We start from the raw sequence: 18,362 nt of genomic DNA, 5'->3' as shown, positions 1-18,362 counted from the left end.
GACTGTGCCGCGATGGAACCATAAGACTTGAGTCTCCTAAACAAGTTGCTGTAGAGCCTGTAAAGTCTTTTCAGACAGCCTGTCTCGACAGAGCATTTACAGGCACCTCCTCTCAACACTGGATTGCCTTTAAGACAGAGATCCCTAAACACCAGGCATGAGACCAGTAGCGGGGCATGGATAATTTAGTACTGGGCCACAGGGGGCGCCAGAGTTGAATGGCGGATTATGGGAACCATTGGCTCCTGTGCCCCGCCGTTCAACCTCATAGGCTGAATTATGCTAGGCTTGAGGTCTATGAGGCAGTGGTACGGTGCAGGATGGTCACAATGAAATCATCGCAGCCTTTTGAACCCTGCCACAGGTGGCGTGATGACGTCATCACACCTAGCTACCTAGTGCCTATGATATTCATGAACACCTGTGCCAGAGGCTACAGCAGGAGTTTTTTGTTTATGTGTTTGTTTTTGCGGACACTACTGGGGGCACTATGGTGAGGAGTTGGGGCATTATCTGGACAGAGGGCATTACATGTAAAAGGGAGCACTACTGGGGGGTACTATATGTAAACAGGCCAGTACTGGGGGGAAGAGAATACTACTGGAGGTATTATATCTAATGGGGCATAAATGGAAATTACTATTGAGTGGGACTGGGGCCTACATGGGCATGATTGCTAAATAGGGGCATTAAAGGAGACATTCATGCTAAATAGGTATGTTCTGTGTGTCCAATTTTGCAGAAACAAATTGTGATCAGGAGACGTCGTGACTGGGACCTAAATTGGTCATGGTGGAGCAGTATTATTTTGCGCTTATATAGTGTTATTATTGTTAATGTTGACCGCTGATTCTGTAATATGCACTTTATGGTGTTTTGTTTTGCTCCAGTAATGATCGGAGAATACAACGTTTGGCCAAGATGGACGGTGCTATGTCCTGATATAAAGCTAGGTTTGGAAGGATTTACTACATTGGAGAGTAGGACGCAAATCACATTGTGTGTTGGCTCAGTCATAGGTTTGGGCCTTAAAGGAAACCTGTCACCTGGATTTTGGGTATAGAGCTGAGGACATGGGTTGCTAGATGGCCACTAGCACATCCGCAATACCCAGTCCCCATAGCTCTGTGTGCTTTTATTGTGTAAAAAAACCGATTTGATACATATGCAAATTACCCTGAGATGAGTCAGAGCTTGAAAATATGACCCTTCTCTGGTCACACAAGTAAGATATTACTCTTTTATGTTAATTTGCATATGTATCAAATAATAATACACAATAAAAGCACACAGAGCTATGGGGACTGGGTATTGCGGATGTGCTAGCCGCCATCTAGCAACTCATGTCCTCAGCTCTATACACAAAATCCTGGTGACAGGTTCCCTTTAAGGACCTATGTATCTATTCTTTGATGATCTGGGAAGCCGCTTCCTCATCGACTAAATCAGTGAAGTTTTCAGTGGGTCAGCGGATGGAGATTCAGGTAGGTCTTGGAAACCAAATATTCTTTCTTCTAGTTCTCAAGAGGGTTAAGGCTTTATTAATGTGAGCAGTGTGGTGCATAGCATGGGACACCAGGGGCGCAGAATGTGTCACAATAGCAGAGCACAAGATTTCCAGGCATTTTACTCTGGCACCTGTTTGTTGCCTTTTCTGTCTTAATACATGGCCTGATGAAGATGTGATGTCTCATCGAAAACCATTGCCTTTATCTGATATTCTATATATAATAAAGAAAAACATTTCTTTATATACCTTCCTTGGCAGCACCGGCCATTTTATTTTTGTTCCTGCATTTTAATATCGGGGTTTGTCCTTCATCGCCCGCATTGTCCTGTGCTGCAGTCAAGGACGACTACAACAACAGGTCAATGCGGTGCCACACAGCCTCCCTCTACCCTCTGGTGCTTTATCTTCTGATAAGTTGGCACTGTGTGTTTTTTCATTTATAAATGTACAGACGTACACACATTTTTTTTCCTTTTTATTTCATAAACAGATTTTTTTTATTTTTTTTATCTAGGTATTCACCTAGCAGGTGTCTAGGAATTGGCTATATTAAGTATAGATGGGTTTTTAGTTTGTAAAATATACAAAGAGTATTGTATATCATAGTATATGTTTTCACATATTACAGGTGTTTCATCCTTAGAACAGTCTACATATATGACAAACTCATGTTATTCATTGAAAAGATTTAAAGGGGTTGTTTCACTTCAGCAAATCCCATTTGTCATGTAGACAAAGTGAAAACATACACTTACTAATGTATTGTGATCGTCCATATTGCCTCCTTTGCTGGCTGGATTCATTTTTTCATCACATTATACACTGATCGTTTCCAGGGGTTATGACCACCCAGCAATCCAGCAGCGGTGGATAAGTGCTGGCCTCTCCGGTGGCCGGGACCATAGGAGTGCTAATAGGCACATTTGCGCAGCAGCTCCGGTCCTTGCCGACTCTCATGTGCTCCTCAGCAGTAGCCATAACCTCTGGAAATGAGCAGTATATAATGTGATGAAAGAAATGAATCAAGCCATCAAAGTAGACAACTTTGTCTACATAATACATGCCTTTTGCTGAAGTGAGACAGCCCCTCTAATTACTAAGAAATACATGAAAGCTTCCTTGGAGTACTTTGGTCATCTAGGGGTCACATACATCTGGTAGGTCCTTGGTACTCCTCCATTTTTGTTTGGTTCTGGGGTTATTTCAAGATCCTCAGGAGCCACTTCTGATTTCAGGTAAAATTTTTGTAATATGGTGGTAAGGAAGAGGAATATTTCCATCCGTGCCAGACCCTCTCCAATGCAACTTCTTTTGCCTATGGTAAGGGGTGACATATAATGATAATTAGTTTGACATATTTCTATTATAACAATGGTGACCACCTCAATAACTTATAATGTGGTCTTTTGAGTCCCGCAGAGGTGACCATCATTTTGCATGCAGCTCTGCTTTTTCTGTCTAATGTTATGGCATAAATTTAAGCTAGAAAAGAATATGGTCACTGAAGCTAGAAGTTATGTGGGGACTGTAGCCCATCCATTAAGGCACTTGTAGTTGCCTATTTTCTGGTTAACTTTTTTATGGTGCAAATATGGTTGGGTAAATGTGCCCTACATAAGTGTTATACCTAGAGCATGTCATAACCCTGGCTAAATGAGATGTCAAAAGACATGGCCACATTGGAAGCCCCCACTGTATTGGCAGTTGACCACCTTGTTGCACTGAAATCTTTGCTGATCGGAAACAATCACTATCTCCCCCAACTTGACAAAAAAAATCTGGCGAAGTATGACAAGCTATGGAATATATAGCATACTAATATATACTAGTGCAACAATTCTCATAAACATTACCTAGGGAGAAAGGTACAAAGGCCTCATTCTTCTGGAAGCTGCCATTGTCATTCTGAAAGTTTGTAGGATCAAAATTTTTCGGGTTCTTAAAACATTTGGGGTCCTTCAAGACGGAGGTCAGCAAGGGGAAGATAATAATGTCCTGCAAACATGAATAAGTGAGTGTGAACATATATGTAAATATGTATATATATATATATATATATATATATATGCACACACATTTCAAAAGCACCAAGATATCACAGGGTTTTGTAGGGTTCACTATCATATTACTTTCCTTCTGTTTGTGAGTGGCTTCTTGAGGCTTACATAAAGTCAACAAATATAGAAAGCTGACCTTGGGAATGTGGTATCCTCTGAATGTCGTGTCTTGACTGGTTGAGTGTGGAAGTGCCAAAGGTGTGATGTCAGCAAACCTCTGAATTTCATGGATAACAGCATCCGTGTATGACATCTGGACTCGATCTTCTACTGAAGGACATTGATTCTGGCCAATCACCTGATCCATCTCTTCATGAATTTTTCCTTTTGGCAAATATTAAAAGGTAATAGACACGTCATTTCTCTTTTGCCTAGTTTGTAATGGAGTACAGTATGTGTTACTGTAGAGCCTTGTAGCATTATACTGTATAGAAATGGCTACATGGTGCAAGGGAGATGGTCAGTTTCAAGTGCTAACATCACCATATATCTACTTTTGTCCTGGATTAATCCATGAAGTGAATACGTAGTAAACAGTTCATGTTCGAGAGAGGTCTGATGACCACTAGAGCTTCTATGGATGATATCTATTTGGAATCTAGAATTCCCTTAGAGATAGTCATATTATCTCATAGGACCAAAAATTAGATGCTAAAACTTGACCAAAGTGTTCAGATTCCCTACGGCTCCACCTCAGGTGAAATGTGGCACTATACAAGCAATGAGTTGTTTGTACAATACAGGACAGGATCAGCAACAATACAGGACCAGGGATCAGCAGCCTCCGGCACTCCAGCTGTTCAAAAACTACAACTCCCAGAATGCTTCATTCACTTCTGTGGGAGTTAGAAGAAGAGCCGAGCATGTTTGCATGCTGGGAGTTATAGTTTCACAGCAGCTGGAGTGCCAAAGGTTGCTGATCCATGGTCTACACTTTGGTCAAAAGATTAGGACCCTGAACAGAGGAAGTGTCTCTTTTAACTCACAATTGCCAAATAGGGTATATAAATTGTGAGGGATTAGCTCTTTTTCGGCTGTCATTCTCCCAATTATCTTCACAACAGCAGGTCCACACGTGAGGTTTATTTTCACAGCAACAAAACATAAATTAAACAAAACAAACACCTGCCCATCTAGGCACTTGCTAATACAAAAACACAAGCCTTGACTCACCTAGATCAAGCGCTGTTCACATGTGGAACATAAATGCACCTTTCTCCAGCCATACAGTCCAGGTGATCCTTCAACACCTTTTTGGGGGATTGTGGCCCAGTAGTCCTCCCGACTCTGGCCTCGTGACCCTTGTTCCCAGGCGTCACGGCATCCCCCAACGTCCTGACTAGCACCTAGCCCCATGGCCCCTCAGCCAGCCCGGGTGAGACCACTCGTACAGAGCCTGCAGCAGAACTTTGTTTCCCAAAGACTCTCTCTCCCCTGACTGACAGTCTGGGCTGGGCTCTTTTCCCAGACTGATTGTAGCATCTGGTGCTGCCTCAGACCTGATGACTGACGGAGAAGACATGGAAACATGCCATAAATCTCCCCTAGCAGCTATGAGGCCTGTCACTAAGGCCTATGCGACTAAGAAAATTTCAGGAAAGACGAACTAGAGCAGCTGAACTTTATTTGGGGTTAATCGGAGGCACTTTGAAAGATGGCAGGTGTATTGCTGACTCCTATTTAACATGATTTTGAATGTGATTGCTTAATTCCTAACACAGCTACATCCCCAGTTATAAGAGGGTGTGCACACTTATGCAACCACATTATTTTAGTTTTTTAGTTTTCTTCCCTCCACCTAAAAGATTTTAGTTTTTCAATTGAGTTGTACAGTTTATAGGTCACATTAAAGGTGGAAAAAGTTCGGAAATAATTTATCTTTGTCTATTTTTTTTTACAGCACAGAAACCTGACATTTTAACAGGGGTGTGTAGACTTTTTATACCCACTGTATATGATAAAGATGACCCATTCTGATGATTCTGAAGGTTATTAATAAAGCCTTACTTTGCACATCGGGGTATTTGAGCAGATAGAGTAAACCATATTTCAGGGTTGTGCTTGTTGTTTCTGTACCAGCAAAGAAGAGGTCTATGACCGTGCCAAATAAATTATCAAAGTGGAATTCCGTTTTTGGATTGTTCTTGTCCTGTAATGTCACAAAGTATTTGGTATTATTACATATGTCTATCATAGGCATTTTGATTGGTCAATCCTATATTGGGCTATATATAGATGCTATGAGAACTACAGTAGCTTGCTTTCTTTTGTACTAAACACTTTACATATAGAAGTGTTAGGCATCACCTCTTCCATCTTTATTAAGAAGCAGTCAATGAAGTCTCGAGGACAATTAGGATCAAGTGTTGCTTTGTGGCTTTCCAAGGATTCTGCCACAAAGTCCTTCAGTTTTTTCAGATTTGTAAATATCTTTTGGTGGGGTCCAGGAAGAAAGTGGAGAGTCTTAGGAAAGATGTTGAGAAGCTGAAAAATGAGAGGAGGAAAAGGCTCTATTAGTACAGTCCTGAATATATTATTATATGTCATTGGTATTTATTATTCTTACAATCTCCTGATCCCACCAAGAGTTATGGAACATGTTAACTTACTATTCCCCAAGCGGAAGACATAAGTAGGAACATTTCTTTTAGTAAGGTAAGAAGTGTCTTGAACTTATCATCTTCATAGTCAAAACGTTCTCCAAACACTATTGAGCAGATAACATTGGACACCGCCAAGGTCAATAGATATGTTGGGTCAAAGGGCGTTCCTGCAAGGAAATATCAATATTTGTTTAATTAATGACTTGAGAAACCTGTTGGCTGAACACTCGGCTGTTATTTCTCCCACGCATGTAGATCATGTAAATGTAGTAAATGGGGAGAGGCATTGCCAGACACCTCTTCCAGCGACTCCTGAAAACAAAATGAGTGGTTGAAATCCAGTGTGCCTAATGCTTAGGGTACCACCCCTGAGGAAACTCACCCCTGTGGAAGCCGGATTCTACCGGCGATATGCATGGGGCGCTTTTTCCCTGCACCCAGGCCCACCTAGGTAGTCCTCGTATGCTTACCTTGGTCAGGTATAAGATTTTTGATGTCTTATTATTATTGATCATGCATTTATTGTGCAATGGTTAGTATTTGTCTGCTATAAATGATTTCATGTTGTTATTTTGGACTACATACATTTTGCCCACATTTGTGGCTTTTGGTGGGAGCTGGGTATATGCTTGGTCTCATTTTGTACCAGCATATGGTTTATTATATTGTATACAATTTTGTAATAAATAAATAAACATTTATACTATAAAACAATATGCTACAATGTTTTATAAATAGCTATAAACTAATAAGCATGGAGATTAGGGGAAAAAAACATGAAAGTGGTGCAACACCTGTCTGCAAGTTGAGTTTAGTATTTCAGCTCAGCTCCATGCATTACAATAGAGCTGAGCTGCAATACCAGGATCGTTTTTTTTTCTTTTCTACTCTTGTAGAACCACTTTAAAAAGACTTGATTCCAACACAGCTAAACTAAATCACCAGCATTCAATTCAAGCCTCCATTAGGAGACCCAAACTTTTCAAAGTTATGTCTCAAGTTACAATTCAACTTTTTTTTTTTTTCCTGGACACATAACAATCTATTATTCTGTATATGTGCTGACCTCCATTCTTCTTAATCTCTTCCACCAAGTAACACGCCTCCTCTTGTATACGTTCTTCAATGCTCCTCTTCCCCATACCAAAATTTCTCAGAGTAGTGAGAGAAAACCTGCGCAGCTGTTTCCATCTTTCACCATTGGTTAATATCACTCCTGAGAATAAACAGCAATGCACATAGTTAAACATACTTTTTTGCCGAGATTCTGCGCTGGTGATTTTTTAAACATTTGTTTAAAGTGATTGGTGCTTTACTTTCTGATACAGAGCTCCAAATCACCTACATAGCTATAGATTTAAAACATAACGTTCTAACTTCCTGTAGCTACCACCAGGGGGAGCTTATTCACTTATTGGAAACTGTTTTTGTTATTGAGTTCAACCTATAACACATGCAGAAAACTACTGAGCTCCCTCTAGTGGTGGCAGTAGGTAGCTAGGATATTTAAAGAGGACCTTTCACTACAGAATAAACTAAAAACTAACTAGATAAGTGGGCAGAGCGGCGCCCAGGAGTCCCCCTGCACTTACTAGTAAGTCTGGGCGCCGCTCCGTTTGCCCGGTATAGGCTCCGGTGTCTGCGCTCCCTCTGACTGATTTATTGTAAGAGGCGTGTCCCTTGCTGCACTGCTGGCCAATCGCAGTGCACAGCTCATAGCCAGGCTATAAGCTGTGCGCTGCGATTGGCCAGTGCTGCAGCAAGGGACACGCCTCCTACAAAAAATCAGTCAGAGAGAGCGCAGACACCGGAGCCTATACCGGGCAAACGGAGCGGCGCCCAGGCATACTAGTAAGTGCAGGGGGACCCCTGGGCGCCGCTCTGCCCACTGATCTAGTTAGTTTTTAGTTTGTAGAGTAGTGAAAGGTCCTCTTTAAAACACACTGTACTGCAAATATGGAGAATGTAGAGCTCCGCATCAGTATAATGTAACTCTGACTGTTAGAAGAAGGAGAAGACATATTTAGAAATTTACCAAAGGAGGGAGTCAGACCCCCTTCCCCATCTGATTTTGATGATCTACTCTGAGGATAGATTATCAATATTTTAGCACTATGCAACCCCTTTAACATACCCTATTCACTTACTTGTGACTCACCTCCCAAAAGCTCACGCACCCTCTTATTTTAATGATTTTATCTCCTCTACCTGTTTCTTCTACTCTTCAGTACTCATGTATGTGCTTCTTCTACACCCTAGTCATCTCATTGCCACTTTAACAAGCAAAGGACATGAGCTCTGTAATGGCAAACTCTAATACAGTACCATGTTCTGTAACATTTGCATGGAGTTTGTATGTCCTACCCGTGTTTTCTTGGGTTTCCTCCATGTTCTCCGGGTTTACTCACATTCCAAAATCATACTACGTAATCATAAATGTACAACCCTGCAGTACATGTTGGCTCTGTATACAAAAATAAAGTAATGTAAAGACCTTTTACTTACCACAACCTTTAAAGAGCAAATTACCCAATTCTGAAGGCCCTCTGACACTAAACATATCCCCATTGTCTATCAAAGCCTCTTTCACACAATCATAGCCAACCAAGACCACCGCTGGTGCACTGGACAGGTAGATGGTGAACACCGGCCCATAGGTCTCACTAAGCTGGAAGAGAAAAATAGGAAATAAGGTATATTAAATTCACTTTCCTACCTACCTTATACCAACAGTGTGTTGATATTGGCTCATGGGACTGGTATTTCAGACTTCAGTTTCACAAGTTCTCTCTTTAGACAACCTTTTGAAGGGTCACTTGATTATAAGCTGATCTCAGTTTTCCTCTGCTGAGACTCCCAGCAATCAGTTGTAATCTATGGGGACACCTGGCAGTGAGTGTTAAGTTTTACTGCAGCACCACCACAGGAGAAATTAAACATAACACACAGTCCATTCAAATTAATGACTTGTGTATAATGCAGGACAGGCCTGGCCCTACAGAGGATGATTTACTCTTTCTAACCATTCTATATTCTTGGTCAAGAGATGAGAGTCCTAAATAGTGTTCAGCGAATAGAAGACAAATGAATGGGTAGAGATACATGGAGCTAAAAACAATAATAAATTACTAATAGGAGTTTACTATAAACCACCTAATATACCGAGATAGAGAAGGCGGCAAATCATAATGAGGTGGTTATTATGGTGGACTTCAACTACCCAGATATAGACTGGGAAACTAAAACTTGTATATCTCATAAAGAAAACAGGTTCTTGGCAATAACCAAAGACAATTACCTTTCCCAATTGGTTCAGGACCCGACTAGAGGGACGGCCATACTGGACTTAGTATTAACCAATAGGCCTGACAGAACAACAGATGTGCAGGTTGGGGAACACCTGGGAAATAGTGACCATAAAGTAATAACTTTCCAATTATCATTCAAAAGAGCGTTTCTACAGGGAGAAACAAAAATACCAAACTTCAAAAAAGCTAAATTTAGCCAACTAAGAGAGTCCATAGGCCTAACTAACTTGGACAAAGTACTCAAAAATAAAAATACAGCCACAAAATGAGATATCTTTAAAAGCATCCTAAAATCTCATTGTGAGAGGTACATACCGTATGGGAATAAAAGGTTAAGGAACAAAAAGAAACCAATGTGGATAAATAGAACTGTAAAGAAAGCAATAAACAACAAAAAGAAAGCATATAAATCACTAAAACAGGAGGATAGCATGGAAGCACTGAAAAACTATAAGAAAAAAAATAGAACATGTAAAAAACAAATAAAAGCGGCCAAACTAGAGACCAATTAATTGCCAAAGAGAGTAAAACTAACCCTAAAATATTCTTCAATTATATAAATGTTAAAAAGTATAAATCTGAAGGTGTCGGCCCTTTAAAGAGTAATGAGGGGGAAGTTGCAGAGAGCGACGAGGAGAAAGCAAAGCTGTTAAATATTTTTTTCTCCAATCTATTCGCTGAAGAAAATAAACTGTCAGATTACATGCAGAATGTAAAAATAAATTCCCCATTAAAAGTGTCCTGTCTGACCCAGGAAGAAGTACAACAGCGACTTAAAAAGATTAAAATAGACAAATCGCCAGGACCGGATGGCACACATCCCCGTATCCTAAGGGAATTAAGTAATGTCATAGCCAGAACCTTATTTCTGATATTTTCGGACTCTATACTGACAGGGAATGTCCCACAGGATTGGCGCATGGCAAATGTGGTGCCAATATTCAAAAAGGGCCCAAAAACAGAGCCTGGAAACTATAGGCCGGTAAGTTTAACATCTGCTGTGGGTAAACTGTTTGAAGGTTTAATAAGAGATGCTATCTTAGAGCATCTCAACGGAAATAAGCAAATAACGCCATATCAGCATGGCCTCATGAGGGATCGGTCATGCCAAACTAATTTAATCAGTTTCTATGAGGAGGTAAGTTCTAGACTTGACAGCGGCGAATCAATGGATGTCGTATATCTGGACTTCTCCAAAGCATTTGACACTGTACCACATAAAAGGTTAGTATATAAAATGAGAATGCTCGGACTGGGAGAAAACGTCTGTAAGTGGGTAAGTAACTGGCTCAATGATAGAAAACAGAGGGTGGTTATTAATGGTACATACTCAGATTGGGTCACTGTCACTAGTGGGGTACCTCAGGGGTCAGTATTGGGCCCTATTCTCTTCAATATATTTATTAATGATCTTGTAGAAGGCTTGCATAGTAAAGTATCAATTTTTGCAGATGACACTAAGCTGTGTAAAGTATATTACACTGAAGAGGACAGTATACTACTACAGAGGGATCTGGATAGACTGGAGGCTTTGGCATGTAAGTGGCAGATGAGGTTTAACACTGACAAATGTAAGGTTATGCACATGGGAAGGAATAATGCAAGTCACCCGTACATACTAAATGGTAAAACACTCGGAAAAGGAGCTAGGAATTTTAATAAACAGCCGACTAAACTGCAAAAACCAGTGTCAGGCAGCTGCTGCCAAGGCCAATAAGATAATGGGTTGCATGAAAAGGGGCATAGATGCCTGTGATGAGAACATAGTCCTACCACTTTACAAATCGCTAGTCAGACCACACATGGAGTACTGTGTACAGTTCTGGGCTCCTGTAAACAAGGCAGACATAGCAGAGCTGGAGAGGGTCCAGAGGAGGGCAACTAAAGTAATAACTGGAATGGGGCAACTACAGTACCCTGAAAGATTATCAAAATTAGGGTTATTCACTTTAGAAAAAAAGATGACTGAGGGGAGATCTAATTACTATGTATAAATATATCAGGGGTCAGTACAGAGATCACTCCCATCATCTATTTATCCCCAGGACTGTGACTGTGACGAGGGGACATCCTCTGCATCTGGAGGAAAGAAGGTTTGTACACAAACATAGAAGAGGATTCTTTACGGTAAGAGCAGTGAGACTATGGAGCTCTCTGCCTGAGGAGGTGGTGATGGTGAGTACAATAAAGGAATTCAAGAGGGGCCTGGATGTATTTCTGTAGTGTAATAATATTACAGGTTATAGCTACTAGAGAGGGGTCGCTGATCCAGGAAGTTATTCTGATTACCTGATTGGAGGCGGGAAGGAATTTTTATATTCCCCTAAAGTGGGGAAAATTGGCTTCTATCTCACATATATATTTTTTTGCCTTCCTCTGCATCAACTTTCAGGATGACAGGCCGAACAATTGTCTTTTTTCGGCCTTATGTACTATGTTACTATGTTACTATGAATCGACTTTGATACGAATTTCAGTAAAAAATTAGATTTGCTGTGAAGCTGAATTTCCTGGGGGTTCGTGGTAACTAATCTATTTTTCCTGAAATGGCGGTAAAAAAACCTAATCTATTTAATCTATTTACTTGTGAAGAAGCTGTTGTGGTAATTTTAATTACAGAAACTGTGTCTTCAATCAAGATGGCTGCAGCAACGGCCTCTCCACGATCAAATGGATAAGGTGAGTATGTTTTTTTTATTTTTTTTTATTGGATAAATTACTAAAAGACCTTAATTTTAATCTCAAATGCCTCGATCATCAATGAACGTGGCAACTGAGGAGTTCAATGATGGGACACAGCGCAATCTCCATTCATACAAAGGAATGTGCTTTATGACAGTAATTTTGAAAGCAGGGTTTTTGTGTGCATCATGGGATACTGATGAAGACGGCTCTGACATGAAGCACAATGTATGACAGTAGTGCTGGATCCGTTTTCTGAGGCATTAAACAAAATAGATCCGGTGCCCATTGACTTAAAATGGTTTCAGTGCCGGATCCGTCTTGGTAATTTTAGAGATAATACAGCCGGATCTGTTCAAAACGGATGTAGCTGGTTGTATTATCATAACGGAAGCATTTTTACTGATATAAGATTTGCTATATGAGTAATTACAGGCGGTTTATCTGCCTATGTAAAAGGATCCTAATCCAACGTTATGTGTTGTTGTCCCTTCTACCCTCAACCAAACCAGGGTTAATCCCCGGGTAATGACATCCCCCCACTCAGTAGTACATCTGAATACATAAAAGTTTGTAATATATCTAATCATAGCGAAAAATAAATACAAATCTGGTTTAGTGGCCAAAGAAACCGTCATCTGTAAAAAGTATACCGAGAGATGCAGCTACATTTCTCTGCATAGGCTGCCTCTAGGATGAGCAGGTATTTCAGAGTCAGATCAATGAGCTTACTGATATAGTGCAATCTCAAACCAATAAATGGACGACCATGCTGTTGATTTGGACATGTGGCCATCGTAACACAGTCCTGATAACTCACCTTCATCAAAGACTGGGGCATTTCTTTAGTGCTCACTTGCAGCATGGTGCCCAGTATAGGCAGTGGCGGTGGTCCGGGGGGCAGATTTTTCTTTTTAAGTTTCCTCCTCCATGTGAAAAAATACAGGATAAGGCTGACGACGACGGCGAGGAGAAGCGTCCCTGATACTCCCAGCTCCATTGTGAATATAAACCTGCAATGTTAGCAAAATATATATTAGTCACTGCATATAGGAGCGTTCCCTACACCCTGTGACCTTTACACCTGTCTGTCCAACGTGCTCCATATGCAAAGACGCAATGACATCACTACACTTACACTTCTCCCTATAAGGTAGTGATATGCACAGTGATAACGTATTCGGTAAAACACTGCATCGGAAAAGACATGCAAGGACTTACATGTCCATGTGATAAGTGGAGATACTAATATCATGTGTTAAACATTACAGTCTATAATAACCTCTCATGTGGAACAATATGGGAAAGGGACAGGAGCATACAGAGATCTCATATGGCACCATAGCAAAAGTTAGACACTGGTCTTAATAACCTCTTGCGCTGGCGCAAGTTATGTAGAGGAGCTGACCTTTACATAACTTTGGCGCATCTGCTGCTGGTCTAAATGTAAGCCAGTTTCCTTGCTGTAGACCCAGCGTGAGCGGGGAAAAGTCGCAGATTGCAGGGCAAATAACCTCTGCGTCTATCTGACAGTAAATTACCTCCTTAGTATGGGCCCTAACCCCATCCATCTTCCCAGTACATGTGTGTCAAACAGTGACAGGCCACAAAGTGGAACATCTCAGAATTAATAAAATTTTGATTATAAAAAAATTATAATAAAAGACGGTCACCCTCCATCTCACCTACTTAGTCTAACATGTACATCAGAAAAAATGGAACAGGTGCTTCATAAATGTGGTGCTCATTCTGAACACCTTATTTCTCAATGCATTTACACCAGACAAATGTCTTTAGTACATTGATGAATCTCGCCCCATACTTCTCTAAAAGTAATTGCTACTTTTTAGATCAGGAATGGGGAACCTCCGGCCTGCAGGCCAGAGGCACGTAGACTCGCACTATGACCTGACGCTGTGCGCTGTCAGGTCACAGTACAGTGCGGCAGGAAGAAGACCAGGGAGGGTAAGTGAATCTGCCAAGTGGCAGCGCCGTTCGGAGCTGGAGAGGTAAGTTTATTTTTGTATTTATTTATTACTGATCTGATGTCTGATCGGGGCTGATCTGAGGGTGGGGAGGGTCTGATAGGGTCTAATCTGCGGCTGGAGGGTTCTGGTGAGGGATGATCTGATGCTGTGGGTCTGATCTGAAGCTGGGTGTCTGATAGGGGTCTGATATGAGGCTTGTGGGCCTATTGGGGGTCTGATCTGAGGGTGGGGGGTCTGATCTCAACACTGGGGGTTTGATGAGGGTCTGATCTGAGGCTGATGTAGGCTGTTGGAGGTGGGAGAAGATCTAAGGCTGAGAAAGAAACAACAACAGGGACCTCCCCGAGATAAGATTCGCTGCCATTAATGCCAAATAAAGAACTAAATACATAACATATCTGTAAAGAATAAATCAAGGCAACTGGACTAACTGTAGATTTCTTGAAAACGTTTTACTCGTTCTTACAACGAGCTCTCTCAATTCTGAGTGACTGTACAAGAATTCTCTGAGAATAAATATGTAACTAAATCAACATCTGGTAATTATAGACAGCATGGGGTCAGAGGTCATTATACCCAGCATGGGGTCAAAGGTGTTGATTCCATTATCCTAATCAGAGTCAGTAGGTGATAATGACCTCCCAGAAAAAGGTGTCAAGACAGCATTGTATGTGGCAGACAATTGATGTCTAACCCCTCCGCCTCTATTCAAGCTTGGCTTCTCCATTTTTACGTAGATGGCCTACTGACTCCAATTAGGATAATGGAATCAACACCTTTGACCCCATGCTGGGTATAATGACCTCTGACCCCATGCTGGGTATAATTACCAGATGTTGATTCAGTTACATATTTATTCCCAGAGAATTCTTGTACAGTCACTCAGAATTGAGAAAGCTCGTTGGAAGAACAAGTGAAACGTTTTCAAGAAATCTACAGTACGTCCAGTTGCCTTGATTTCTTCTTTACAGATATACCATGACCTGGATAAATGAGAACCTTCACAGACATAAATACATAACATTCTCAACTTAAAAATTAGACTGCTACATGTGGTCAAAATGGCACCTGTACTACTTGTAGTATATAGTGCAGGTGCCATTTTGTGCTGCAAAGATACATCCCTCTAGATTTTTTTAAATTGAAGTGCAAATATAGCTGTCAAATTTTTACGTTGAGAATTTTGTATGGCCCCTGAACGATGTTAAAAATATGCAAATGGCCCTCGGCGGCAAAAAGGTTCAGCACCCCTGCTTTAGATAAAATATTACAAAATGCCTGCAGTCACCACTAGGAGGAGATCAGTGCATAGGAATTTATATAGTCATCATTCAAAGCTGTAAAAATCTCTTTCCCCCTAGTTGCAGCTTCTTTAATATGAAATGTTTTCATGTTGGGAACAGGAGAAGCAGTTCAGTTGGCCCTCACTTGGCTCATTGTGTCAGGTTATCAGGGGGATGGACTTGAGTCTGTCCCCTAATTAGTCAGTTTGAGACAGTTTGGCCAACCATATCTTAGATCTGCACCCCTCTGCCCAGAAATTGCAGAAGCATTTATCAAAAATCTCTTTGCATGTCTATGGTTCTGCTGAGAGACTTTAGAGAAAGAGAGAAACAGAAAGACAGAGAATTACTACCTTCATCATTGCTGCTGTCCATATGTTACTATTGGGAAAGAATATGCTTTGGAACTGTGCCTTGTTTTTGCAGGATGAACTACTACTTCCATTTTGTACCTTAATAAAGAGATACTTTATTTATTACAACCAAATAGCTTGGATTCTGACTCCACCATCCACTTCACCTGCTATCCAGCCTTGCACCCAAACACCTAACACCAAGGGTACCCTAACTACCCCCAGGCAGAAGTCCTAACTACAGGGAGTGCCCCAAGGGTAAAAAGGGTGTGCCATCCAGTCACTGCATGGCCCCAGTGCCGAGATCGCCACAGTGATCTGTGACGATTACCACCACCCTAAGAGCCACAACTATCCCAGCCTCCCTTTCCTGGGCTTGCTGCACAAGCAATACAAATATACTGATAGGTTAACATCTTATGAAAATTGGCCCTAGCAACTGAAATCCACCACATAACACCATCACCGGCATCCATTCTTAGTACCCCTCCAGAGTCTTTTCATCACCTGTACACTGGGTCCTGATACCAACCATTGGTTTGGCACCTGCGAACACAGTCCAGTGCCAGGACTTAGACTGGAGGATAAAAGACCCAGGAGCCGTAAGTACTGTATTTTTCACCCTATAAGACGCCCCTGCCCATAAGGTTTTAGAGGAGGAAAATAATAAAATATGACTTTTCCTTAGACCTCAGATCAGACCCCCAATGTTTATAAAACCCCAAACATACCTCAGCTCAGACCCCCAATGTTAATAAGACCCTCAATCAGACCTCAGCTCAAACTCCCCAATGTTAATAAGATCTCCAATCAGACCTCAGCTCAGACCCCGAATCAAACCTCAGATCAGACCCCCAATGTTTACAAGACCCCCTATCAGTCCTCAAATCAGACCCTCATGTTAATAAGACCTCAGATCAGACAAAAAAATAATCAACTTACCTCTCCTGTTCCAAATGCTGCTCCTGAGATCCAGCTCTCTTTCTGTTCTTCGTGCCGCAGTGTGCTGTGACCGGACGTTGCACAGCATGCGGAGCCCTGCAGAAGACCAGGAAGTGGTGAGTACAAAGGAAGCGTCGGGAGCGCATTCACCGCATCCTGGTCCTCCTGTACTAATAAGCACTTTCATAAAAGAAGTGCTCATTAGTATTCGCCTCATAAGACATGCTGACATTTCCCCCCACTTTGAGTTGAAAAGGTGCGTCTTGTAGGGCAAAAATATAGTAAATTATGCCACAATATATTTTTTTATTTTACTCTGGTCTGGTGTCAGTTATTTGGACTTAATGTGCTTGTAATATTTAGGGGGTTTGGTCTGAGATCCGATTAAAATATGAGGAGATGAGGTGAGTTTTTTAAAATTATTTTTAACCCCTCAATGGCCATTTTATTTCGCATTCTGTCTTAAGAATGCTATTATTTTCCGTTATAACCATGTTATAATGGAAAATAATAAAGTAAAGTTCGGTCCACTTGATCACGCAGCTTGTGTCCTCTTCTTTCTGCAAGACCTGCAAAAGGACCTGCGATGACGTCTCTGCGCTCACCATGTGGTGAGCGCGGTGATGTCACCATAGATCCTTCTATCTTCATTCAGCAGGACCTGCGATGAAGTCACAGAGCTCATCACGTGATGAGCGTGGTGATGTCATCGCAGGTCCTTTTGCAGGTCCTGCAGAAAGAAGAGGATACTAGCTAGCTGCGCGATCAAGTGGATGAGGTGAGTTTTTTTAAATTATTTTTAACCACTCAATGGCCATTTTATTTAGCATTCTGTTTTAAGAATGCTATTATTTTCCATTATAACTAGATTATAATGGAAATAATAAATTCACCTGAACACCGAACCCGAACTTCAGTGAAAAAGTCCGGGTTTGCAGTTCGGGTTCGCTCAACCCTAGTCATGAAAAAAAGCCCATCTTACTTTGTATGCATACATAACACGCTCACATCCCAACTCCATCCTAAGCATAAAAAAAGGACATCCTGTTAAAGGGCCAGCAGTGTATAAATGTATGTTTTAAAAGAATGTTTTATATATTTTAATAATTAACCTATATTTTCTCTAGGTAATCCTAAGAAAAGGCTTTTTCAGTTGATAACAGAAAACAATAGATTGCATTCAAATGCAGAGAAAATAGAGATACGATTTCAAGTGTAGTGTCCCTTTAAGAGTCTTGGAGAATGGAAAAATGGTTTCTAAAATAGTCTCTGAAGAGGAGGAAAATGTTCTCACCGGGATCCGGATCTCTGACCTCCCACAGGTGTGCAACAGGAGGAGGAAGTATCTGCTGCTGAGGTGTAGGCAGGCACCCGTTGTCGTACACTTAATGACTTCTCTCGTCAGTGTGTCTACCTCCCTCCCCCACGTGAGCAGGAAGCAGTATCATATACAGTACATACAGGTCTGTTGCTCTATGGAGCTTATATAAAACCATCACATGATCTACTCCAGGGTTTCACAATGTTTTTAGCACTATGGAACCCATAAAAAAAAAAAATCTCAGGGGACTCCTACCAAGATTAAAAAAAAGCCTAAAAACAAGTACCAGAAAGCGGATAGTGCATTTGGATTTTT

General features: G+C 41.2%; 1 protein-coding gene across 1 annotated transcript; it reads right to left on the bottom strand.

The window, feature by feature from the left end:
• Positions 1-2,049: 2,049 nt before the first annotated feature.
• Positions 2,050-18,043, bottom strand: LOC122923770 (cytochrome P450 2G1-like). Its single transcript, XM_044274606.1, has 10 exons — positions 18,021-18,043; positions 12,981-13,173; positions 8,676-8,838; positions 7,237-7,386; positions 6,177-6,337; positions 5,875-6,051; positions 5,575-5,716; positions 3,704-3,891; positions 3,364-3,505; positions 2,050-2,825 (listed from the first exon to the last, which is right to left on the bottom strand). The coding sequence occupies exons 2-10, from the start codon at positions 13,158-13,160 to the stop codon at positions 2,644-2,646; spliced, it is 1,485 nt and encodes a 494-aa protein (XP_044130541.1). The 5' UTR covers positions 13,161-13,173; positions 18,021-18,043; the 3' UTR covers positions 2,050-2,643.
• Positions 18,044-18,362: the final 319 nt, after the last annotated feature.

The sequence above is a fragment of the Bufo gargarizans genome, unplaced genomic scaffold (genome assembly GCF_014858855.1).
Source record: "Bufo gargarizans isolate SCDJY-AF-19 unplaced genomic scaffold, ASM1485885v1 original_scaffold_1883_pilon, whole genome shotgun sequence".
In the NCBI taxonomy this organism is placed as follows: Eukaryota; Metazoa; Chordata; class Amphibia; order Anura; family Bufonidae; genus Bufo; species Bufo gargarizans.
The sequence above is the reverse complement of the archived record's forward strand: the minus strand, read 5'-3'. Positions and strand labels throughout refer to the sequence as shown.